At 37.7% G+C, this 26,853-nt stretch overlaps 3 protein-coding genes across 6 annotated transcripts in view; 2 read left to right on the plus strand and 1 right to left on the minus strand.

Annotated features, from left to right (window-relative positions):
* LOC6049317 (calcium-binding protein E63-1) overlaps positions 1–26,853 on the plus strand; it is a 199,168-nt gene that overhangs the window by 22,449 nt on the left and 149,866 nt on the right. For 2 of the 4 annotated variants that reach the window (XM_038264047.1, XM_038264048.1), the window contains exons 2-3: positions 163–195; positions 370–415. In XM_038264047.1, the coding sequence (XP_038119975.1) occupies positions 163–195; positions 370–415 (79 nt within the window). The remainder of the gene's footprint in view (positions 1–162; positions 196–369; positions 416–26,853) is intronic. The other 2 variants (XM_038264049.1, XM_038264050.1) reach the window with 1 other exon arrangement.
* On the minus strand, positions 21,969–22,577 carry LOC119770015. Its single transcript, XM_038264060.1, has 2 exons — positions 22,516–22,577; positions 21,969–22,461 (listed from the first exon to the last, which is right to left on the minus strand). Exons 1-2 carry the CDS (start codon positions 22,519–22,521, stop codon positions 21,988–21,990), a joined length of 480 nt encoding a protein of 159 aa, XP_038119988.1. The 5' UTR covers positions 22,522–22,577; the 3' UTR covers positions 21,969–21,987.
* LOC119770016 lies at positions 22,838–23,449 on the plus strand. Its single transcript, XM_038264061.1, has 2 exons — positions 22,838–22,891; positions 22,946–23,449. The coding sequence occupies exons 1-2, from the start codon at positions 22,886–22,888 to the stop codon at positions 23,417–23,419; spliced, it is 480 nt and encodes a 159-aa protein (XP_038119989.1). The 5' UTR covers positions 22,838–22,885; the 3' UTR covers positions 23,420–23,449.

Here is a 26,853-nt window from a genome sequence, read left to right on the forward strand (position 1 = left end):
TTGTCAACCACGTCAAGAGAGCATGACATCAACGATATGTTATAGGTATTAGCTGCTCCCGTAAAATGCGTTTCTTTAATTTTTTGCCGTTTCTGCTCTTTTCTCTCTCTATCTCGTGGCCTTTTTTTGCCCAACTGCATCCTGATCGTCCACCCGTCCTAGATGCTGGGAGCTTCGTTGATAGGACGACGAAAGGTAATTGCTTTACGATATGAGCTTTTTTTTCGTTACACTAGCATTTTTCTCCATTATCACCATTCACTGCGCTTCTTTGCACAAGCTTTTCGCCAGCTCGCTAGAAGACGTCACAACTTTTTATTAATCAGAGTGTACTATTTGCTTGTTTTTTCTTTCCTTTCTCATTCACAGAGCACCACATCAAAGGGCAGAACGTTGACCGAGGAAGAGATCAAAGGTAAGGGGTCAAAGTGTCGATGGGAAGGGAAGGGAGATGTTGTAACACCACCGCAAATCCATCCGATGGATTAGCTAGCCATCGTCATCAGCATCTGTTGCTAAGCAATGTCAATCATTGGTGGCCATCAAGCATCCGAGCTGGAATGTTCAATTCTACATTCTGAAGGGTTTGGGTCGGGATTGTGATCAATCATTTGTATCCAGTTCTTGTCACTCATCTTCTTTCTTCATCGATCGACCGACGTTAAAGGACGCGTGGATAACTCGGGTTGTGGAATCGGATTTGAATTTTGCAACAACTGTCTTCCTTGTGACTGGTGAACTATTCAATTGATCCTTGTTTATGACTTGGATTTAAATATTATGAGGTAAATGAAAAAAAAAATGCTTAAATGTTTCCTATGGAAATATAATGTCCCTAGATTTAAGTAGATCATACCTAAGTAACAATAGATTGATAAAACATTTCTGACCAAAACTTTAAATTAAAATAGATTGTTTAATGTATTCTTAAGGGCGAAACAAAAATTGTCTACTGAGAAACCCTCCTCAGATTTACTAATTTTCAGATTTTTGAATTATTATCTTCCACTGTCTATCGAGAAATTTCACATCAAAAAGTAGAAGTCTAGAGTTTTTTTTAAAGGACCTATAGGCTATTGTCTTTCAATGTATATAGGACCTTATAAAAAATAATAAAAATAAAAAATAAAAAAAACTCTGAAAGCGAACATAGATTCAAACTCCTGCAGCTAAACATTACGAGTTATCGCCAACTTTGTAGACATTGTTACACTCTAAAAAATAACCCTGCAAAGTAGAAAAAAAACACGAAATTTTAAAATGAAAATTTTTGTTCTAAATGAAAAAATGACCCTTCTGGGTCAATGTAGATTCGAAAAGTACATTAAATTTCCCATAAAATGACATGTTCCAAAAAATTTTACAGTCAAGTAATGGAAAATGGGAGAATTTTTAAAAAATTTTGGTGTTTTTTCGATGAAAAATACGTTTTTTTTTCGGAATTCTGAGTACGCCATCAAATTGGGCGTCTAATTTTACATAAAAGTCTCTTTGACACCAAATTTCTATCTCATCACCGTTTCATGCTGCAAATTATTGAAAAACACCTCTTTTTTCGCATGCTCAAAAATAAAAGGGGTCGTACCGCCCCTCCGTCACGAGATATCAAAAAACGGACCTCGGATTCGTGATCAGGGACAAAAGTTACCCCTTAGGACAAATTTTCACGCAAATCGAAGAGGGGTCGGGGCAACTGCTGTGTGAGTTGGCGGAGAATTACCCAGGTAATATTCACCTAACAAAATTAAACTTTTTTTTGCTGTGTAACTAACATCAAATTTTGTTGGAATTTCACGGAACTAAGAAAAAATACTAAAACATTCCAGACAATGGTGAATTTTGAAGACCTTTTCAACACGGGATTATAAAGCACAAGTAATTTAATCTTGATTAAACCGAGTTTGAATCCTCAAAATTTTTGAAATTAAATGCTACACAACAGAAAAAAGTTGATATTTGGAATGTTGAAAATTTGGTAGGTTGAATATTACCTCTTTTTTGAGTAATATCACGTAAAAAATGTTTAAAAATGTGAACCTGATAAATATTCACCGGAAATTGATGAAAATTCATTATTTTCTGGTATAATATTACGCTTTTTTGACACAGAATCTGTCGCCATTTCTGTGTAGTCAAATTATTGATGAATGGATTTTACCTCCCACTATCATAAATTTTCATAAAAGCTGAATTTTCACTCACTGTACATAAAAATTTCACTCAATTAAAAAATAAAAAATCGAGTCCAATCGTGCAGTGATGAAGATTCTAGGAAAATGCATTTGTTTTCACTTGATTCCACTTCTATTTTCACTAAAGATTTCAAAGTTTAAAATTGTTTCAAGCAAAAACTATCAATTGTTTTTTTTTCATATTTTTTCAAATAACGTGTTACTGTGGAAATAAAATATCATCCTTCAAAACACAATCCCGGAGTACAACGAGTTTTTCTGAAGCAACACGTTATTTGAGCAGCATTTTGACAGTTTGAACTATTTTGTTGATTTTCAAGCTTCAGGAAACTTCTTTACAAAACTCGAAGTGTAAAACAATAACTGGCCTCCCCAGCTACCTCTCAACACTTTGGGGTTTGCTAAATATTTACTCGTTGTCTTGGAATTAACAAAATAGTTGCAGCTGTCAAAATGCGTATGCGCCTATTTAAAATGTTACTCCAGATTGTAAATCTTTGCTTCATTTCTATTTTAATCATGTAAAAATTTAATTATAATGTTTGTGTTCATTTAAAATATTAGAGTTCAACTCAAGAATTCAAAAAGCAAAAAAAAAGTCAATTGAAAACTAATCAAATTCATATGGGTCATTCCACCTGAAGTGTGCAAGAAAAAATGCAAATTTGAAAATTACCATCTCCGATTCTGCTCAAATTTGGCAGAGCTGTTGAGACTATCAAAACATGCAAAAATCCCGAATTTCATCCAAATCGGACCACCCCCTCCATTTTTGTACCCTCCCAAAAAATCGACTTTTTGGCGATTTTTGAGCGAACCCCCTATTTTCAAACGACGATAACTCAGGAACCACAAATCTTAGAGGGTCGGTCTTAGACTCAATTTTGAAGGAAATTGGACGTAGAATCCGTTTCCGTGATCAAAATTTAGATTAAAATTTGTTTTCTACCTGTATTGCGCAATTGTAAACTTTAAATGGCCGTATCTCAAAACAGCCCTATTTATTTTTTAAATTTGACCTCACCATCGTATTCCCCGGCCAATTTTACATAAGAATCACTTATCGACAGAAAGGAATATGTTTCGTTCCAGAGATATCTAATTTTAAAGTTTTTAGTTTTTGAGATTACCTACATTAGCTTCATTCGCCGCATATGCTAGAAGCACTGTTCAATAACTGCTACCTGGTTATTTATTGAATTGAGATTTCAACCCAAATAATCGTTAGCAAATTAGGCAAAAATGTAATGTGCACCACTGTAGGAAACTGCTGTATGCGGTGAATTTGTGTGCTAGCCCACAGTACAAAGCAAGAACGACACGCAATACAGGGCAGAATGGAATTCCCGCAGAGCTAGCAGGAAATTGTAATTGATTTAGTAACTTAAGAAAAAGTGTACGATTGTACGATGTACGTTTAATATGTTCAATCTTTCAAACCCTAAGGCAGAATTTGGGGTTTTTGCTGAATGGCACTATTTTGCTACCGCACATGGCAAAAGCTCTAGAACCCATGAGAATTATTTCATCTACTACATCCAGCTCTACATTTGTTCTCGTTTCAAATTAAAGAAGAAATAAAAGAAATAATTTGATAAAGTGGGAAGAAATGAGGAATTAGGAAAAATATGAAAATAATAGAATAATGATAAATTTTCGAAAATTGTATTGCAAATAAATATTAAAAGTTCAAATTTTACTTAATATGGTTCAATGACACTGAGATCAGGAAAAATAGTGCATTTAAAATTACCCAATAAATATTCCTTAAACAAAAAATAGATTGTTCAAGGTATTGACTATCTCAAAATCATATAAAATTGAAAAAATAATTCATCTTACAGAACACCAGGTAGTTATTATTGATCAGCACGACTGAATGCTTCTAGCAGATGCGGCGAGTGTAGATATTATAGGTAATTTCAAATACTTAAAACTTTAAAATTCGATATCTCTGGAACGAAAAATATTCCTTTCTGTCGATAAGTGATTCTTATGTAAAATCGGACGGGGAATACGATGGTGAGGTCAAATTTAAAAAATAAATGGGGCTGTTTTGAGATACGGCCATTTAAAGTTTTCAATTGCGCAATACAGGTAGAAAACATATTTTAATCTAAATTTTGATCGCGGAAACGGATTCTACGTCCAATTTCCTTCAAAATTGAGTCTAAGACCGACCCTCTAAGATTTGTGGTTCCTGAGTTATCGTCGTTTGGAGATAGGGGTTTCACTCAAAAATCGCCAAAAAGTCGATTTTTTGGGAGGGTACAAAAATGGAGGGGGTGGTCCGATTTGGATGAAATTCGGGATTTTTGCATGTAGATAGTAATTTGGCTCTGCCAAATTTGAGCAGAATCGGAGATGGTAATTTTCAAATGGTGTTCCGCTTCAGGAGGAATGACCCATATGCAGAACTTTGGGGATAAAATATTTGTTGAATTTGCATTGATTTCAGGAAATCTCGAATTTCGTGTGTGTTGGTGGAGAATTATCCACCTGATTTTCTCAACATTTCATCACCACCATTTGACCGCTATCTGGGATTAATAAAATTTAATCACTTTAGAATAGTGTTTTTTCAAGGCCTACGGATAATCGATTTCTGAACTTAATTGAAAAGTGACCAAACCAAAAAAAAATGCTCTTTTTAAATAAGGAGATTAGGAATCTGACAGTTTTGCAAACTAACCTGATATATGTATGGGTAATTCTCTAGCAACTCACACAGCAGTTGTCCCGACCCCTCTTCGATTTGCTTGAAACTTTGTCCTAAGGGGTAACTTTTGTCCCTGATCACGATTCCGAGGTCCGTTTTTTGATATCTCGTGACGGAGGGGTGGTACGACCCCTTTTATTTTTGAACATGCGGAAAAAGAGGTGTTTTTCAATAATTTGCAGCCTGAAACGGTGATGAGATAGAAATTTGGTGTCAAAGGGACTTTTACGTAAAATTAGACGCCCGATTTGATGGCGTACTCAGAATTCCAAAATAACGTATTTTTCATCGAAAAAAGTTTTGAAAATTCTCCCATTTTCCGTTACTCGACTGTAAAAAAATTTGGAACATGTCATTTTATAGGAAATTTAATGTACTTTTCGAATCTACATTGGGTCATTTTTTCATTGAGAACAAAATTGCAGGGTTATTTTTTAGAGTGTAACAATGTTCTACTGTTTATAAACGTCACGAGTTATTGCGATTTTACGAAAAAAAGTTTTGAAAAAGATGTTCGTCGTCGATCATGGCCGTTCATGGTCACCCGTGACCAAGGGGTAACGAAGAAGCCGCCATCTTAGAAGTTCAGATAACAAACACTCAGAATCAGTATTATTCATATTACTTTGGTAACACGAAGTGTGTTATCCTGGTTAAACTCAAAAGTACAATGCAAATGTGTAAAACCAAACTGAAAAATGTGTAATGCCGATTCTTAGTGTACGGGTGCACTGTTTGATCGACCCAAAGAAAAAAAGCAAAAAAAGGTAAACAGAAAAATCACTTTTTTCGATATGAATTTTCAGCCAATATTGGGATGGAATCTCCAAGGATATGATAGAATTTACCATCAGCAACACAATTCACGTGTTTTTTCAGATATTTATCGTTTGAATTGCGGGAAATTTGAAAATCAAAAACCCAAACAATGATTTGTTATGGGCTACCATTTGACAGTTAGTGCTTTTGTTGTGGGCTCTCATTTGACAACCGTGCTAATGTCGACTGTTGTCAGTTTGCTTAGGTCGGAATAGGGTTGCCTTCCTCCCGGGTTGAACAGACACAGTAGGCTTACAGTCACATGCTAGCAGTGAGCTGACATTTTGGTTTGCTTCATGTGTACGCTGGGTTGGAAACTTTTTGCAGGCCTGGTAAGGTGGTGAAGGCAAAACACTTACACAAAAGCTCAGTTCAACTAAAATGAATAGTTCATAAGCTCCCAAAATAAAATACCGACGATGATCTTGAAACATGTCTTCCTCAATCAAATTGCAATGTGCTGCCCACCATTTCTGCACTGATGGATAAGATGAAAATTAACGACTCTGGCTAATAGAATCGAACTGCAGGATCGCCCCTTCGATGGTGAAACCTTTTCTTCGCATGACCTGCGACATAAGGGAATGCATTCATCTTCCCCACAGCGCAGAAAAGGGTTCCTCTTACATCGTGATAGTAATCCTAGAAGTTTCGGAGGATTTTCGGCCACTGTAACGCGCTCTAGGATGATAAAATGTGGTATTTTATTTCAGCTAAAGCGATAAATTTTACGACATGAAGGCAACTTTTTTGCTTCGTTGGGGGGATATTAGTCAGCATCCAGTTGCACTGCGTTTGCTGAGCTACAGTGAAAGTAGACATGAACTTTCTTCCCAGTCCTCACCAGTATGTCGGTGTTGGCACATAAAAGTAGACGATGTCATCATTTAGTGAAGGGGAGGAAAATATACTGTTTACGGTGGACACAAAACACGGGCCAAGTTAGTGCGATCCTGCACAGGAAATGCTTCCGAAATGAGGATTAACGACTTTATGGCAAATGAAATTCACTTTGGGGACATAGACGGGATTTAGATTAATGTCGAAGCACTTCATCCTGGTGTGGTTAAGGAGACATTTGATTAAATCATTTAATTAACTCATAACACAAAGTAGAATATAAACAATCAAAGTTTTGAATTCTGTACACAAAAACAGCAAAAGAATGGTCATTAGTGCAAACCATCACAGTGTGATGTCCACCAGCCCAACCCCAAAATGACCTCCTCCAAGCACCAGTTGCGTGATTTGTGCCTGTTTTGTCCAGGTTAAGCAATGTTCAAGCACCCCATTAAATTTTATCGAGAGCGACTCTGCGGCACGCAAACCCACCCACTGGTCAAGATAACAATGTTTTTTACAAAAGCTCCCTAGAACTTTAAGCATTTTTTAATAGCTTTTGTCACACAATGTGACTATTTTTTTTTTTTCATTGTTTATGCAAAACATGCTTGCCTTAAATGTTGTCTTCAAGATTAGAGAAAGGCTTTTATTGTAACAAATTCTTTAAATGTACTTTTTTGCAAAAACTTTAATTTCACATGTGTCAAGAATTTATGAAAAAAATCGTTTTTTTGTAATTCTGGCAAGTGAACACTACAGTGGCGACTTTCTTTGCCGGTTACTTTCTTCGAGGGTTTGACCTTTGGTCACCTTATGATGGGACAAGGCTGTCTGAAGAAAATTTGAATTTTAAATAAAGATAATCTCCACATTTAGGGGCTTGGGAAAACTTTACGATTCTGTCCGTTTTGTTTGGCCTGAGTCCTTTTGAGTGACTGAGTGTCATATTTTATCTGTCTGTTTTTTTTTTATTTTTTTTATTTTAGGCTTTTTCTTCGAATTATGATAACATGGGATATTGAAACCACAACACAAAGACAACAAAATTTAAATAATTTTCTCACAGAGACAGAATTTGCATCGACAATTTCCATCCTGCAACATTAAAGTTAACTGACAATGACACCCCACACCGACCAATAAAAGTAAAGATCTAGCAAAGAAAGTGGGAGGTACGTCCAAGTACTGTGTTGGTTGCACAAGTTGTAAAATTTTTAACGATGGAATTAAAAATTATAACAAACTTTTGCCCCAACTCTTGATGACACTTTGTAATTAAGGGTGGTGTACTCGACGGTGACGAGTTGGTTGAGGGGTTATTTAACGGTGTGCCCTTGCCGAGAATATATTAAATGAGTGTTTGAAGTATAAAAAGAGGACAATTTTATGATGAAAATAGGGATATTTAGTCTTGCATGGAAGGAATGAAAATCTTGCAGGAAATTCATCAAGCCAACCTTTCTACTAAATTAGGAGCATATAAGAACCATTTTTGCTGAAATCTTTTCAAAATGCACAATGAAGCATAAACAGTAAAAATCTTATGGTATAACTTTGTCTATTGATTTTTTATGTCTAGAGTATATACACGGAGAGACTGTGCCCAGAAATTTTAACAATTAAAATTGTTGATTTTACTTTCGTAAATTTTAACAAAAACGCACTTGTCACTGCCAATATTCCGTTACAATAACTAAAATTCAGTAATAATTTAGTAACCTGTTTGTTGAAAATGCTAGAGGCAAAAAGCTAACAGATTTCCCGAACTCGAATGAACGTGCTCGACTGTTAGCTTTGGTTTTAGGAAAATCAAAAATTTTGTTGGTTGAATATAATTAACAATTGGTTGAATATTTAAAAGATGAACTTGGGTTTGTTTACGTCTGTCATTTGAAGTCAGGATTCGAACGAGAGCGGTCGATTTGTTGAGTTTGTGTTGTTAATTGTGAAGTGAGAGGATGTGAAAGGTAAAAATCACACTATTTGGCTAAGTTGAAGTGGTAAATCGAAGTGCACACTGCTGCAACTGAGGAGGTGCAATTGGTGAGTAAGTTTGTTGATGATTACTTTGCAGGTGATAAACTATGAAGAGCAAGACGAAGACATTCGCAATGGGGACCTCTGATGCGAGGGGACTTTATGATAATGTTTGGAGGATAGAGAGGGGCAGTGGAAGGAAGAGGCGGGCCAACTCTTGCACGACAACACTTGCACGGGCAAATTTAACAAAATGTTGGTTAACCTAAGTAAGTTTGGGTTTAATTTTACACAACAATTTATTTTTCCTTCGTGCTTACGATGGATACAATTTTAATGAACCATTATTTTTCAGAATCATCAACCATAAAATACATAGAAATGCGTACACATAATATAAAAATAAAAATTCGATTATGGGAAATGTCTAAAAACTAAAATTTATAAAAGATATACAAAAGAAGATACTAATATTTTAAAAATGCTGTTTAAAGAAGACTGCTCAATAAACTGGTAAGTTAAACTCATAATATTTTTTTCAGGAATCGGAGTACGTTGAATAAATTGAATCAAATGCAGCGAAAGTTTGTTGCCAAAAGTAATTGTTAAATTAATGCAAGCTTGGTAATTAGCATTATTGGTATTTATTCTTTCCTCATTATAATTACATTTATTTTCGTTCCTTTTTCAGTTTATAGCCGAAATTAAGAATTTTGTATAAAATTACTAATAAATTTCATATGTCTATTTGCAGCAAAAGGTTCGCTTTGGTGTGAATTCTGTGTCCAACCACAAGAAAAATAACTAAACATGAGACCGTTGTAGATGATGATGACTTATCGGATAATTTCACAGTGATTGTAAGTGAATACAACACTTAAAACTTAAAACTTTAACTTGGTGAAAATTTTGCTCGGTTTCTATTTTCAAGGAATTCACGAGAAATTAAACATCTTTTTAAATATGTTTAACAAAATTTGTAAAATCCTTTCATCATTATAATTTTTAAAACATTAATTAAACTTTACATGTTTTATAATAACAGTTAAAACAAATTTGTTTTTTATGCTTTTTAACAATAATTTAATAACTTCATGCAAAAAAAAAAACAAATTAGTACAAAAAGTTAAAATTTTAGGCAGAATAAATGCGAATATAAAAACACCCAGCATTTATTTGTGAGGCATTATTATAAAATTTACTGTAAATTCAATAAAAATATTGCTAACAACAGCTAATTCCTGACTACATGTACGAATATTTTTCTGTATTTAAGTAAGACATTAGTTAAAAATATTGCTAGAAATTCGGCCCAGCCTGTATCGTTAAATAATCAAAGAAAATATATATAGAAACTAACATAAATTATGTTTAATTAAGAAATGTTATGTTAATAACCACTAATAATTTGCTGCATGCAAAAATATTTCGGTTGTTACAACGAAAAAAAAATTGTTAAAAAATAGTTGAAAAGTATGGTCCAGCCTGTTTTTTACGGAATATTCCACAATATTTCAGCTGAAAACAAAAAAAAATAGTTGATTTTCTGAAAAAAATATTCTAGCAGTCGACTGCTAGAATTTTTTTTCGGCCATTTAACCAACAAAAATGGCAATTCCAACTATTTTTTTAGCTACATTTAGTTACAGGTGGTCAGCAATTTCGGGTTAACAAAATCAACAATCGATTGTTGAAAAAAAGCTGTGTAAAAAATTAACCCATACTTTTAGTTAAATTAACCAAGATTTTCTAAGATTTGCCCTGGCCGGTCTCTCCGTGTACAAGTCTCCATACAAAAATGCTATGAAAATATTCTTAGATCTGTATCATGCGACAGGCTTTTCTGATCGATTTGGTGTTTTCGGCAACGTTTAGGCTATGGTCAGGATTATTTAGAAAAACAAGATAGCACCCTAAAAATACATTTTCTGAACTAACTTTTTATTTCAAGCTTGATCTTGACAAACTTTACCTCCTTCGATTTTTTCCATTTTTTTATACGTTTAAGTTTACCTAACTTTTGAGCAATATACATATAATATAGTGTATGTCGGACAAATGTTTTTGGCCAAGTTAGGCAAATGCAAATTATATTTCAAGATTTTCAAAATATTTAGCAATTCCAGCTCAGATCAGGAATTTTTCTGGTACTTTATTGCCCGACCCACTCCGATTTCAATGAAACTTTGTTGACATGTTATCCTAGGCTTATATAAGACATTTTTGTGAATATGGAACCAATTGTACTCGAAAATAACATTTGTGAAGGGCGTAAGTTATTAAAATATTTTTGTATTTTGTGATTAAAAAATACGGTTTCTCGAAGCCATCGCTTCGTATCAAAAAGTGGTCAAAGACAAACTTGTAGGAAATTGGATGGGCTTTCTAAAAAAAATACACTGAAATAAAAGTACACGCCACTTCTATGAGATTTTTTGATTTTTTAGCATAAAAGTAAAATTTTAAGGTGATGTCACGATTTATTTTCGTTCAAAATTTCTGAGGAATTAGCCTAGAATGTTAAAAAAGACTCATGAAATATGCAGGATGGTCTTTCCCCTAAAAAATTCAAAAATCAATTACTGAAACTGTTTTTTTAAGTGGTCTACACGTCAAAATTTGTTAAAACTGATAGTGGGAATCGATTCCCCAGACAATTTTACATAAAAGTATCCTATTGACCATTGTCCTATGCCCAATCCTTGTGAAGATACAGCGATTTTAAAAATAAAAATGTTGAATAATAGGTTTTTTGGAGTTTTTTTCGGTTTCTATTGACTTGATTTTTTAGCTTCGTAAATATTTTTACCGGAAAGCTCATCCAATCTCTCATAAATTTGTCTCTGACGGCATTTCAATTGGATGTATGGGCTTACAGATATAAGTTTATTTTCAATGCTCATAACTGGAAATAGAACATTTTTTTAGTGTGGTAGAAACCTGGATAGTAAATAAGCTCACGTTAATATTGAAACGATCAAAATTAAAAACCACCAAAAAACCTATTTTTTCAACATTTTTATTTTTAAAACCGATGTAATTTCACAAGGATTGGACATAGGACAATGGTCAATGTAGATATTTTTATGTCAAATTGTCTGGGGAATCGATTCCCACTATCAGTTTAAAAAAAATACGTAGACCACTTTTCAAAAAAACAGTTTTAGTAAATGATTTTTGTATTTTTTTTTTCAGGAGTGACATACCATCCTGCATTTTTCGCCAGTCTTTCTGTAACATCTTAGGCTACTTCCTCAAAAATTTTGAACGAAAGAAATCGTGACAACACCTTCAAATTTAAGTTTTAGACTTAAAAATCGAAAAAATCTCATAGAAGTTGCGTGTATTTCGTGTATTTTATGTCAGTGAATTTTTTGTTCAGAAAGTCCATCGCAAAAAATAAAATTTTCGTCAATACTTAGATATTTTGGAAACTATAATGATGGCAAAACAACTGGACAGGTGTTCAATGCACTTTAAAACACTTGTTTCATTAAAATGTTGAAACCATGGATCGTAATTTCAATTTTTAAACTTCCCCTTGACTTTGGTCAGAGTCGAGGGACATAAACTTCAAAAAATATTTGCAACGGCCTTAAGTGTTAATAACCCTTTCGAAGGCCAGCAGCAGTCCAAAAGGTGAAAAGATACTTGATTTGATTACACTGATAAAACTTCCCATCGGCACCGAAGGGTCATCCCTTGGCTCAGGGCATAGAAGTAACGAGAAAAGTATCCTGTGAACATTACCAGCATCTTCTGACCTGGCGATATATTTATTACCCTAATGAATGAGTCTTATAAACTTTCTTGTTTCTTGTCTGCCGAGAAGAAGAACCCCCTTTGCAAGTGGACATTTTAAATGGTTCAATCCAGATCTTAAAAATAACCAACCAACAAACTTCAGCGGAAGATATCCGCCCCTTGCTGGTGATTACTTAAGGTCCAGCGAATCCCCAGTCGAGTAAACTTTCATCCCAGTCGCTTAACTCGGTTGTCAACCGAAGACCCTTTTCCTCTAATAAAAAGAGTCCAGTAGAGTGGAAAAGGGATGCGTTTCATCCTCATGTGCAGCCTCGAATCAATCGATCCATAGTACAGAAGCTACACAATCTGCTAGGGCAGTACGGCTGAATCGTCGCTGGTGTAACAAGTCAATGGCAACCGTCGGGTGTTCAACTTTCGAACTTCTTGACTCCGTTTCGTATCGAGGTTGAAATTCGCTGCCAGTACGGTACAAGCCTTAAACGCTGAGCAGAGTTTTCCATCAAGAAAGGGATGCACCACGATGCGGTTCTTCGTGTTTGTTTGTGCAGAGAGGTTATATTGAGGTTGTTGCTGTTGTTGTTTATGTGATGACCCTGACGAAGGGGCGGGGGTTCAATGTACTTGACCTTAACTGGCTTGGGGAAATTGAAGGGCGCTTTATGAATTGAGTTGTGTTTAAAGCCGCGCTGTCACGGAATCTTGGAGTATCTTTGGCGCCAAGGTAAATCAGGATTACCTGGGGTTGCTTTTTCATAATACATACTAGCTGTTTTTCGACCTTCGCTAGACGCTATTCCAAAGATCAGCTTGTCTTCTTGCTTAGTGAGTTATGGAGAACTCACCATATCGATGAGCCACAGCTAAATTGGATCACGTACGGCACGAGTTTGCTGATACTTTGCAGCAAAAGCCATCGTTGGCAGCGATAGGTTTTTCCGCGATAGGACTCTATGTTTTTGTTATTATTAGTAATTGATGCATGGACTGAAATTTGATTTTGAGCAATTCCAGCCCAAAACAGGATTTTTTTAGATACTTTTTCCTTGACCCTCTCCGATTTCAATGAAACTTTGGAGACATGTTATCCTACGCTTATATAAGCCTTTTGTGTGTATATGGAGCCTCGATAATTACATTTGAGAAGGGCGTAAGTGTTTTAAATATTTATCTATTTTGTAATGAAAATATTGCTGTATCTCAAAGCCGTTCCATTGAATCAAAAAGTGGTCAAAGACAAACTTGTAGGAAATTTGACGGGATTTCCGAAAAAAATACAATGAAAGACAAAAACACTCCACTTTTATGAGTTTTTTTTTTATTTTTTAGTCAAAAAGTCAAATTTAAAGGTGAGCCCACGATTTTTTTCGTTCAAAATTTTTGTGAAAATTGCCTAAGATGTTACAAAAAGGCTCACGACGTAGGATGGAGCAACTCACCAAAAAAAAATACAAAAATCATCCACTGAGATTGTTAATTTCAAAAGTGCTCTAAACATCAAAATTTTTAAAAACCGAACACGAGAGTCGATTCTCCAGCCAATTTTACAAAAAAGTCTCCATATTGACCATTGTCCTAAGTCCAATCCTTGTGAAGTTACAGCGGTTTTAAAAATAAAAATGTTGAAAAAATAGTTTTTCTGATGATTTTTTTGCAATTTCTACATGTCAGACATGATTTTTCAGGTCTCGAAATATTTTTACCGGAAAGCTTGTCCAATTTCTCAAAAGTATTTTTTATAAATATTTAAAACACTTACGCTCTTCTCAAATGTAATTACGAGTGAAACGGGCTCCATGGTTTTATCCCTTATCCTCGAATCCCACTTTCCCGAATCCCATATCCCCGAAAATCAAAAAAATCAAATTATTCGCTCTACAGCATTGCCTTGGCGTTCTCAATTGCGAGATTCCTACTCGAAACTAGGTGTTCGAAGGCTTAATTGTTGAGGCAATTGCAAAACTTTTTTTACACCATAGCTTCCATCCACCCCGGGATTTGAACTGACGACCTTTGGATTGTTAGTCCAACTGCCTACCAGCGACTCCACCGAGACAGGACCCAGGGAGACGACTCCTACACCTGGACTGAGCTAACGACCTAACCTTTTTAGGTTAGTCCGGGGCCAACATTTACTTCCCGTCCGACGGAAGGCGTGATCAGACAAATCTCGTCTCGAAAAATGCCACCGGGACCGTCTGGGTTCGAACCCAGACCGACTGGGTGAGAGGCAATCACGCTTACCCCTACACCACGGTCCCAGCCATTTCCCCAAAAATTCCACATTCCCGAAAATCATTTCCCCGAAAATTCCACGTCCCCGAAAATCATTTTCCCGAAAATTCCATATCCCCGAATGTCATTTACCTGAACGGCCATTTTACTGAACTGTCGTTTTCCCGAATTTACGTATACCCGAGTGGTTACCCGCAAATTCAATTTTCCCAAATATATCAAGCTAGATAACGTCATGATTCGAAATCCGGACACTTAGTACCATATTATTTTTGTTATAGCTGGCAAAAAATCATGTAATAAGTTGGAAATGCAAAAAATATCATCAGGATGTAGTATAAACAGTCAGTTTTAAGAGACCGCATGCAAAATATGTCTTTTCTAACAATTTTACATCAGAATTTGAAAATTAAAATGACTTGTTGTGCTTCGAATTCCGGACACTGTTAAAAGCTGATTCGAAATCCGGACACTTTTGCTTCGAATTCCGGACACTCGATTTTGCATATGAATCGCAATAATTTGGACTGAAATGTTAGTGAATGGCATTCTTTAGGTCTCAAATAAGCTGTTAACATCAAAACAATCGATAGTAAAAAATGGCTAGAATTTAAGAAAATCAAAAACATAAAATTCTGCTTTGCCTTCCCGGTGCTTCGGACGCCTATGAAATATTTCCGTTGAAATGTTTCGCATTTTTGATAAACTTATAATTTTATTTTATTGGATTGTTTTGGCATTAACTACAGCGTTCAAACAAACTTTAAATGAAAGTTGATGTTAGAATCCATCAAATAATACAGTTTTGACATTCATAATGCGAACTTATATCCAAATAATTGATAAAACAAGTTGAAGTGTCCGGGTTTCGAAGCGTCCGGGAATTCGAATCATGACGTTATAAACTATTTTTTTTAAAATGTTTACGGTTGTCGATATCTTACTTGTGTCACATTGTTATCCGAGCATTCGTTGGTGAAGGTTGTCTGAATCAACATGACTCGTCGCGTCCCGGCGCAAAACGCCGGCAATATTGCCCTACCTGTGGCTCAAGCAGGCAAAAAAGTGGGAATTTCCAAAAGGAAGGTTGAGGCCTCAACTGATGGCCAAAAACCGGGGATTTCCAAAAGGAAGGTGCTTTTGGAAGTGACATCGAACAGCAAAAAGACGAAAAAGAGCGACGGTACTGTACCGATGGATGAGGAGGAGGAGGAGAACTCTTCATCGCACGAGGAGCAGCATTTGAAGAACAACAAGTTCGCTGGACTGCCTGACGAGGACCAGGTAGCGGAAGCAAAGGAGAATGAAGTGAAACAGCGAAAGGAGAAACTGCCTCCTTTTTATGTGCGGCAATCAGCAGCAACGATCGACTTTCGAGCGGGGCTGGTTGAACTCATCAAGTCTGGGAAAGTCCAAGGCAACATTCGTCTGTGTCAGGACGGATTTAAGGTGCTGGTGCAATCCAGGCAGCACTATCAACTGGTCAAGGATTACTTGACCGAAAACGAGGCGGAGTACTTTACCCATGATGTCGTCATGGATAAGCCGTACAAAATCGTCGTCAGAGGTCTGTACGACATGCCAGTGGAGGAATTAGCTGCCGAGCTAAAAGTTTTGAAACTGGATGTGTTGGCCGTGCACAAAATGAGCCGACGCAACAAAGACATCAAGTACCGTGACCAGCTCTACCTGCTGCATTTGGCTAAGGGATCGACGACGCTTCCTGAGCTGAAGGCAATTCGAGCGGTTTTCAACATTATCGTGTCGTGGGAGCGATACCGACCAGTGCATCGTGACGTCACACAATGCTTCAACTGCCTGGGCTTCGGGCACGGAGGTAAGAACTGCCACCTGAAGCGTCGTTGCGCCAAATGTGGTACCGATGCGCACATCACATCCCAGTGCATCCAAGATTCGCTGGTGAAGTGCCTCAACTGCAACGGTGAGCACTCGTCAACCGACCGAAAGTGCCCCAAGAGAGCTGAGTTCGTGAAAATTCGGCAGCAAGCATCGACGAAGAATCAGCCTCAGCGTCGTAGAACTCCTCCAGCCCTGGTGGAGCAAAATTTTCCACCTCTTCAACCGCGACGCCAGGTCCCGAACTTGGCACCGTTGCCGTTGGATCCCAGGAAGAGAGCTGAGATGAATCATCCACGGCCGGGTTCCAGCCAGGAGCCGAGACCGCCACCACCGGGCTTCAGCCAGGAGCCAAGACCAACCCAAGAACCAGCAGTTGAGGAAAATGGTAATGATCTTTACACCTCAACCGAACTCCTCAATATTTTCAAACAGATGTCCGCTGCACTGCGTGGATGCAAAACCAAGACCCAGCAGATTGAAGTGCTGACCTCGTTCGTCATCCAGTATGGATCGTAGGTCCCTCAAGCTGCTGAATTGGAACGCTTGCTCCATTAGGAGGAAGAATTTAGAGCTGGTGGATTTTCTTCGCGAGAAGGAGATCGACGTAGCTGCCATCACGGAAACTCATCTGAAGCCCGGTGAAAAAGTTTATCTGCAAAACTACAAGATCGCGACGCAGCTCGATAGGACCACCTCTGGAGGAGGAGGTGTGCTTGTCGCTGTTCATCGTGATCTCAAGCCACGCCGGCTGCCACACTTCAAGCTGGACATCATCGAGGCCGTTGGGGTGGAAATTCCCACTTCTGTTGGCCCAGTACTCTTCATTGCTGCATACTGCCCACGTCAGGTGAATTCCAGAGATGGTTCAGCAGCAAAACTGAAGAGCGATATCCAGAAGCTGACACGGCGGAGCGCAAAGTACATCATCGCTGGTGACCTCAACGCGAAGCATGAAGTTTGGGGCAACAGCAGGAGGAATCGGAACGGAGTGATTCTGCACAACGATCTGCAAAACGGATACTACAACGTTGTGAGTCCGGATCGTCCAACGAGGGTGGCTCGGTCTGGGAATCACTCAATCATCGACTTCTTCATTACCAATATGGCTGAGAACGTGGCTCATCCTGAGGTGTTTGAAGAGTTGAGTTCTGATCACTATCCGGTGGTTGTGGAGGTTGGAGCTTCCGTTACTCCGCAGCGGCAACCAACCCGGAAAGATTACCACAACGTTGACTGGCAGCAGTTTCAGCAAGTGGTCGACAGCAACATCGACTATGATCAACACCCGGAAACTTCTGCCGATATTGATCGTTCGCTGGAGGTGATCCAGCAGGCTATCAACCAAGCAGAGGCTGCCAACGTTCGGGAGGTTCCTGTTAATTTTAAGGTAACTGATATTGACGTAGATACTAAACACTTGATTAGACTTAGGAATGTTTATAGGAGACAATATCAACGGACTGGGGACTATGACAAAAGATTTCAGTGAACAATTTGAACAAAATCATACAAGACCGACTTGACAATATCAGAAATCAAGAATTTTCAAAACATGTAAGCCAGCTTGGGAATTATTCAAAACCATTTTGGAAACTTTCAAAAGTTCTTAAAAACAAACCAAAGCCTATTCCTCCTCTTATTGTTGAGGATTCTCCTTTGATTACATCCGAGGAAAAGGCAAATGCACTTGGGCTTCATTTTGTTAGTTCACATAATCTTGGCGCTTCCATGACCAGCCGTAAAGAAACATCAGTTGCCAATAGTATTTCAACAATCAATGACTCTACCTTTGAATTTCCTGCAGATTCCCATGTTTCTGGTGAGGAAGTCAAAGTTGCAGTTAAACAAATGAAAAATATGAAAGCTCCAGGCTTTGATAACATTTTAATCTAGTGTTGAAAAAACAGAGTGATCAGTTCTTTCAACATCTAGCCAATATTTTCAATAAATGTTTGCAACTTGGTTACTTCCCCACCAATTGGAAACTGGGCAAAGTCATACCAATTTTGAAGCCTCAAAAGATCCAACATCGCCAACAAGTTATCGTCCCATTAGTCTTTTGAGTAGTCTGTCCAAACTCTTTGAGAAGGTCATCTATTCAAGGCTTTTGGATTTTACCAACGATAATAATATAATTTTGAACGAGCAGTTTGGCTTCCGAAAGGGACATAATACTGCTCATCAGCTTACGAGAGTAACTAAAATCATCAAGCAGAACAAGCTTGAGTCTAAATCAACTGCTATGGCTTTGTTGGATGTTGAGAAGGCTTTTGACAATGTTTGGCATGATGGTTTGATACATAAACTGTATTTATACGGTTTTCCAATGTATCTTATCAAAATTATCCAGCACTATCTTTCGGAGAGATCGTTCAAGGTTTTTCTGAATGGGATTGCTTCTGGATTATTCAACATTGATGCTGGGGTTCCCAAGGAAGTATTCTTGGCCCACTTCTGTACAATATTTTTACATCTGATTTGCCTACTCTTCCTGGTAATGGTGTGTTGTCACTTTTGCTGATGACACTGCCGTTATTTATAAGGGTAAAATAACCAGATATTTAGTTGGCCGTCTTCAGAAGGGTCTTGACGTTCTTTCCGAATACTTTGGCGACTGGAAAATTCGCATAAATGCAGCCAAAACTCAAACCATCATTTTTCCACTTTCCAAATCGGCCCGATTTGTCCCAAAGGATGATGTTTTGATTAAAATGAATGATGTTTCGATACCCTGGTCAAAGGAAGTTGTCTATTTAGGTCTCATACTTGACTCGAAACTTTGTTTCGGCAGCATGTAGACAAAATATTGAACAAGTGCAGCATTCTCATCAGGTGTTTGTATCCTTTAATTAACAGAAAATCAAAGCTATCTTTGAAAAATAAGCTAGCAGTTTACAAACAAATAATTTACCCCGTTATTGAGTATGCAGTACCTGTTTGGGAGTGTTGCGCTAGAACTCATAAATTGAAGCTCCAGCGTGTCCAAAACAAGGTACTCAAAATGGTTTTGAATGTTCCTGGCTGGACAAGATCAAGTGAGGTTCATGAATTAGCAGAAGTAAAAATGTTGGATCAGAAGATTCAAGAAAAATGTTTGAAATTCAGGGAAAAATGTGCTATATCTGAATACCCCTTGATTCAAGGATTGGTTTAGTTTATGGTAAGATTAAGTTAGTTTTAGGTTAGGTTATGTTTTCTTAACATTTTTTTTTCTCATTGTACCTAGTGTTACAAAAATGATAAATCATATACTTTTAAAGTTATGAAAATGAACAGTGTTTAAATCACGAAAAGCAAACTAAAGCTGAAGAGCCACAGCTGACCACTTATTATGTAAACCAAATGTAATTATTATAAGAAAGATTCAATAAAGTATATTTAATTCAAAAAAAAAAAATTTACTTGTGTCAAACGCATTCTGACCTGGAATCTCTTTGGCCAATTGTCTTACGAAATGTGAAAAATAGGCAACTGTATTAAGCGGCACACTGCCATTTAGATTTGTTCATTATAAATATGTACTCTACTCAAGATGAACTCAGTCTAATCATTAGTCATAGTCGGAGTTTTTGTTGGATTCCCTGGAGTCAGTGCTTTTTGAAAGGCAGTTGGAGTAACTAAATCTCAAAATCCGGAGTTCGAATTCTTTAACTCCGCAAACTTGGAAAATATTCAAAATTTATGTGAAGGTGATACGAAAAGCTCGAAAAAAACTCGTTTAACGTTTAATTGTACATGATACTTCATTGATCGCTATTTCCCTGGAATCTATGACATTTCCCCGAAACCCACATTCCCGAAGAGACATTTCCCCGAATGCCACATCTCCGAAAAGACACTTTCCCGAAATGTCATTTACCCGAAAATCATTTCCCCGAACGATCCATTTCCCCGAACGGCCACATCCCCGAATGGCGATTTCCCCTAAAAACCATTTTCCCGAATGGCCACTTCCCCTAATTTTCCACATCCCTGAAAATCATTTTCCCGAATGACCATAATCCCGAACGGCCATTTCCCCGAACGCCACTTCCCCGAACCCGGTCAGGCGGGTATGCCCGTTGCCCATTCGGGAAAATGATTTTCAGGGATGTGGAAAATTAGGGGAAGTGGCCATTCGGGAAAATGGTTTTTAGGGGAAGTTGCCATTCGGGGATGTGGCCATTCGGGGAAATGGATTGTTCGGGGAAATGATTTTCGGGTGAATGTCATTTCGGGAAAGTGTATTTTCGGAGATGTGGCATTCGAGGAAATGTCTTTTCGGGAAAGTGGGTTTCGGGGATATGTCATAGATTCGAAGTTTACCTTGAGTTCAGTTTCTTTTTGAGTTATATTCTATGTAATGTAAAAATTAACTCAAATTCATTGGAAAATAATAGCATTGTTTATAAATTTGATCGATTCATGGTTTCAAGAACTGCTCGGAGGTCACCAAATCTTTTTTTGCGGATCCAATTGAAATCTAAAAAATCTCGTGATTTTGCTTGCAATTTTTCCCACCGGAAGTAGACTGTCACTCGTCACTCAATGCCTCGTCAATATGCCTAGCCCCAGAGGTACACTTTCGTTCGAAAAACCAAATTAATGTTGAGCCATTTCTCGTTTCGTCAAGCCATTTCAATTTAAAGGTTGTCTCCGCGCCTTGATCGAAGTCAAGTTCAAATCGAGAGTGCAGACAGAAGCCACTTCCTGTGGCGGCTGGTCGGGCCATCAATTTCCTGTTTGAATTCTCTGGCGGAAGAAGGTGGGGGGATGCATTCAATAGTGTGCAGCACAGCTGTGCAACGGCGGTTTGCCCTTCCCAGAGTGTCGACGACAGCCGCACGACGGGTGTGTTCGAGTCTATTTTCGATAAACAAGTGTATTTTGGTGCCAAAAGTGATGGGTTCGTTAATTTTTCAAGCCATCGCCGGGTGCGGTGACATTCAAAGTCACGTCGTAAATAAGCTCATCCAGCCAGATGCATCCAATCGTGGAAAATTAGTTTTCATTTAGTGGTTGAGCGGTACTTGGCCAACATTTGTGGGAAACATTTTTCAGGAGGATGAGTGATGGACACGGGTGTGAAATGGTCTTTTAGTTTGGGCGATTTTCGTTCTAGAACTAATAGGAAAAAAGGCGTTTCAATATCCACTTCGCCAGAGAGGTAATCAATTTGCAGCTAGGTGATTCATTTTACTGTCTAGACGTGGAAATCTCTTGAGCAAAGTTGGGGAAATCTACTGCGGCAAAAACAAAACTCTTTCCGCCAGTCGCTTTTTTAACGCTCCCCGAGAAGGAGCGCCAAGTTTTACTGCTTCCTAAATCCATCGGCTCCGGACTTTATCAGCCAATAAATTATTCAAATTCCTCTCATTTCCGCGGTGGAGGTTTGGCCCGTACAACGGCCAACGGCTACTCGCTGGAGCAGGAGGGAAATTATTTTCCCTTTACTTTTCCCCGATCGTTGAGTGGTAGGGTGGTTCATGTTTCAGCCAATTACTCAAAATGCTAAAATATTAATTTGAATAGTTCATAAATTTAATCAAAATGTATTTAATCACATAAGCTTCATTTATTCCATCAAAATCCCAATCTTCAAGCAACGATCAGCTTCTGGTTGATAGCATGTCCAACCAGTGGGGCCACATGGACCGATCCGGGGTTGGCAGCAACGTACTTGGCCGCAGGAATGGCTCCGCCCAGGTAGTTGTTGTATCCGTACCCATAGGAAGACGCCAGCGGAAGTCCCCACGGGTTGACCTTGGCAACGTTAGCCTGGACAATGGTCTTTCCACCGAGGCCGTACCAGTTGTTGTTGTAGCCGTTGGAGTAGGTCGCTGGCCAAGCCGCCGCCGAGGACCACTGGTTGACTCCGTACGGATAGCTGCTCAGACCGTTCCAGGTGTTCAGGCCGTTCCAGGCGTTGAGACCGTTCCAGGTGTTCAGGCCGTTCCAGGAGTTGAGGCCATTCCACGAGTCCACGCCGTAGGTGGACACTGGCCACGCCGACGGGACATATCCGGCTTGGGCGGCAACGGCCAAACAGGCGACGAATAGAGCGATGAAGGCCTGATAAGAGCAATTGCATGAGATATGTACGAGACTTGTTAAAGCTTAACTTACGTTCATGGTTTCACGGATGGATGACTCCTGGACAAACTCGAGTAGCTATAACTGCAGAGGAGCTGTAGCTGAACTATACTTTTAGGTGACCAGACATCCAATTATATACGCGATTGGTCGAAGGTTATCTTAACCACAATTTCCAATTTAAGACAATCACTTCCTGTAAAGAATGACTCGAACCAACTAAGTATAACTTATATTTATAGATGATGGATTTCAGAAAAGAAAACTTCAAGAGTGAATGTATGTCACTTGGAGCGACATACAGTATAAAAACTCTTCAGGAGACATTGTCAGGTATAGTTCCACAACAGTTCTTCAACAGTTAACATTCGATTTTGTGCAGGACTTAATCATCCGTGAAACTATGAACGTAAGTAAAACATTTACAAGTCTCGTACAAATCTCATGCAATTGCTCTTATCAGGCCTTCATCGCTCTATTCGTCGCCTCTTTGGCCGTTGCCGCCCAAGCTGGATATGTCCCGTCGGCGTGGCCAGTGTCCACTTACGGCGTGGACTCGTGGAATGGCCTCAACACCTGGAACGGTCTTAACGCCTGGAACGGTCTCAACTCCTGGAACGGTCTCAACTCCTGGAATGGTCTGAGCAGCTACCCGTACGGAGTCAACCAGTGGTCCTCGGCGGCGGCTTGGCCAGCGACCTACTCCAACGGCTACAACAACAACTGGTACGGCCTCGGTGGAAAGACCATTGTCCAGGCCAACGTTGCCAAGGTCAGCCCGTGGGGACTTCCGCTGGCGTCGTCCTACGGCTACGGATACAACAACTACCTGGGCGGAGCCAGTCCTGCGGCCAAGTACGTCGCTGTCAACCCCGGATCGGTCCATGTGGCCCCACTGGTTGGACATGCTATCAACCAGAAGCTGATCGTTGCTTGAAGATTGTGATTTGGTTTATGATAATGAAATATAATGCACTGTGAAGTCAATTAATTCAAACATTCAGAAAGAAATTTCCACCAATCGAAACCACAATGGTTAGAACAGGAGGAGCCGGATCACTGAAACAGGCTAGTTCCAGAACACGGGTTCTTTGGGGTTATTCCTTATTACCTATTTCAAGCGTCACAAGTGTCTTCAAAATTCGACCATTACGAATGTTTTGTTTTTAATGTGACCATTTCTTAAAATTACTCCATCGATTCGATCGTCATCGATTTTAATAAACATCAACAAAAAAATATTTGAAAATTATTTAATTTCTGCAAAAAATGCCGAGGGGACAACCAATGCATTATAATTTCTTAATAAATTAAAAAAAATAAAAGTTACATACTTAAATTTGTGTCCAGGGCTCATTTTTCAAGTTTGCATTTACTGTGACTTGATATTACACAAAAAAAAACTTTCAAAACTTTTTTATTTTATTACACATGAATTTTGCATGACCCCTTGGTCATTTTGGTTTGTTTTTTGATATTTGTCTGCTTTTTAAGTGGGATTTAGCTCAGATATCTAGCGCCCAATTAAAAAGCAGCCCAGTTACCGAAAAATCACCGTATTTAAGTACAATTTGAGCAATATTTTTAACTGTATTTTTTTTATTTTTTTAACTGTAAATATTTAAAAAAATACTTTTCCATAGGTAATTTTTGGCCAAAACCGTGCCTCAGCTTCAAACAGCTGCCAAAAAGACAACACTCGTTCTAGGAACATTTTTTTGTAAATTTTCCTTAAGATGTCCCCAAATTTTAGTTATCTCCGTCCATTACCGGGCTGAATTGTGTGGGTGTACTGAGCCTAAATTCAGAATAAATGCTCAAAATTTAAAAAAAAATAAGTATTTTTAGCGCTTTAAAAAAATATTTGTGGTTATAAATTTTCGAAATATTTTTTTTTTGTAAAAAGAGCACAAAATTTAATTTTTCTTTTTTTAGCATTGGAAATCGAACCATTAGTTTCCGAGAAATCGCTGATCTAAAAACGAGGGCTAATTGGACACTACTGAGTAAATCTATTTTTTCTTGTTTTTTTATGTTTGCATGGACGTATCTCCGCAACCAAAGACCTATCAAATAAATCTAAAAATGCATAATGTAGGGATATTTTTTTCTCGATTTTGTAGGATATCACTATTTTGTTTGTTATTTTTTAGATAAATCATTATTTGTTCAATAATTTTTCGATTTCTGGAAATTTCTGTAAGGTGGCGTTTTATGTCCTCTTAAATAAACATAGAAAAAAATATAAATAATATTTTCTAAGTAAATTTTTCGTTACGTGATAAAAATCAGCAAACATGATTTTGCCTTGCATATTTTTTTTCCTTTTGTCCTCATTCATACCTACAACTTTGCCGAAGATACCAAATCGATCAATTCTTCCTTTGAAACCCCGATTTAATCCTACCTGGGGTGAGATAGAGCCTTTCCCGAACAGACGGTAACAACTAAATTCATGCCATTTCAATAAAAAATACTGTTAAAATAACAGAAAGTATTATAGAATATTCTTGCAAAATCCATTTTTGCATAAGAGTTCAATAACAGTTTTTGTTATCATAACAAAATTTGCTATCGGTCTGATATTAATTGAAAGCCTGAACAACTTGGGAATAACATTTTTTGTTATGGAAGAATACCTCAAACTGTTATTGGGATGATCGGATTAGTTGTTAAAATAACAAAAAATAATAACAAAGATTTGTTCTAAGAATAACTTAAAATGGTATTAGTCTCTTATTACAATAACAATCCAATAACAAAAAAATCATAACGGCGAATAACAAATCTTGTTATAAATAACATAAAATGTTATCGGCCTAGTATTTTCAAATATCAAAAAATGTTATTCCCAAGTTATTTCCGTCTGCTCGGGTTCTTACAAAAGAATGTAACAATGGTAGAACTTCTTTCAATTCATAACATCGACTATGTTTAACGTAAGCACAAAAGAAACTGAAATGATACAAAAAATATTATGATAAAAGCAAAGTATTGTTAATGATGTGTTTTCCAAAAGAAATTAAAAACGTAATTTTCACCGAAAGAATATTTTTAATAGTACATATTCTTAATCAAACAAGTATTTATGATAAACGCGATCATTGCAAGTGATAACGAACACCGTGGCTTTCATTTTCTACACACAAAAAAAATATTTCCGAATGTTACATTATTTATGATTTAACACTTTTGCACGTCATTAAACATTTAATTTAACATGCAATTTGATGCAACAAATTATACGTAAAATCGCGATTTTACGTGTGATTAAACCGTTTACGTCGAATCTCAAGTTTACATCAACTGAGTTTACATGTGATTCATTTTCTCTGTGTCGGGTAAATTCACATATTTTTTCTGTGTAGCTTCGGTACGAGCCCGCGTCGGCTCGTCAGTTCGGCACGGGGTAAGTGCCAGACACGAAACAAAAAATCAAAGCAAAATCGAGGTAGGGGGAGATGGGGTAATATGCACCCCAGGGTCAAAATGCGCCCTCTCTTTTTCTCGGTATTTGGAAGAATTGTCCGGGGAAAAATTCATAGAAATTTGAGCTTCGTAGTATAAAATCAGCTTAAGGTATTTGCAAAACATTAAAATGTTGTGTTTTCATCTAATTTTTATTGAACTTTCATTATGATTTTTGGACAATATAAAAAGCATTTATTGATAATGTAAGTTTTGCGGTAGATAGTTTTTACCATAATCTTCATTTTTAATTAAATTTTCTACAAAAAGCGTAGTCGGGGCAACATGCACCGCTGGGAAGTTCCTTTGTAAAAACAGCGGTGTCATCTAGTGGTAACTAGTAAAAACAGCGGTGTCATCTAGTGGTAACTAGTGAAAACTGCTTTTACCCGGTGCATTTTGCCCCATGTTGTGGTGCATTTTGCCCCAATGTTGCGGTGCATGTTGCCCCGCATGGTTGTTTGAAATGAATCAGAAATGTTTTTAGAAATTGGACATAGTTGGATATTAGTTGGTTTAGAACATCGAACAAAATTCTTCCACAGTAATGCTGTAATGGTTGAGAAATCACAGTTTTCCCTTAGGGGTGCATATTACCCCCTCTCTCCCTATAAGTGAACCGTGTGTACCGCACGGTGCAGGGAAGGTTGCCATTCAGCTTCTATGAAAGTGACAGAGTCAGAGAAAGCTATTTTTACAACCGCACCACTACACACTTAACCGCGAGTACCTTAGGTAGAAAGCCATTGGCGTCGCGAGCATTGAAAACTTTGAAACCGATATAAACGATGAAAAGCTTAGAAAGCTCCTATTGAAATCCAATGAACTCTATTAAATAAACTTACGAAATCACGAGAAAATAAGGTCTACCTTTAGGCGATTGATGAGCACATGGGAAACAAT

The sequence above is a fragment of the Culex quinquefasciatus genome, chromosome 3 (assembly GCF_015732765.1).
Source record: "Culex quinquefasciatus strain JHB chromosome 3, VPISU_Cqui_1.0_pri_paternal, whole genome shotgun sequence".
Taxonomy (NCBI): Eukaryota; Metazoa; Arthropoda; class Insecta; order Diptera; family Culicidae; genus Culex; species Culex quinquefasciatus.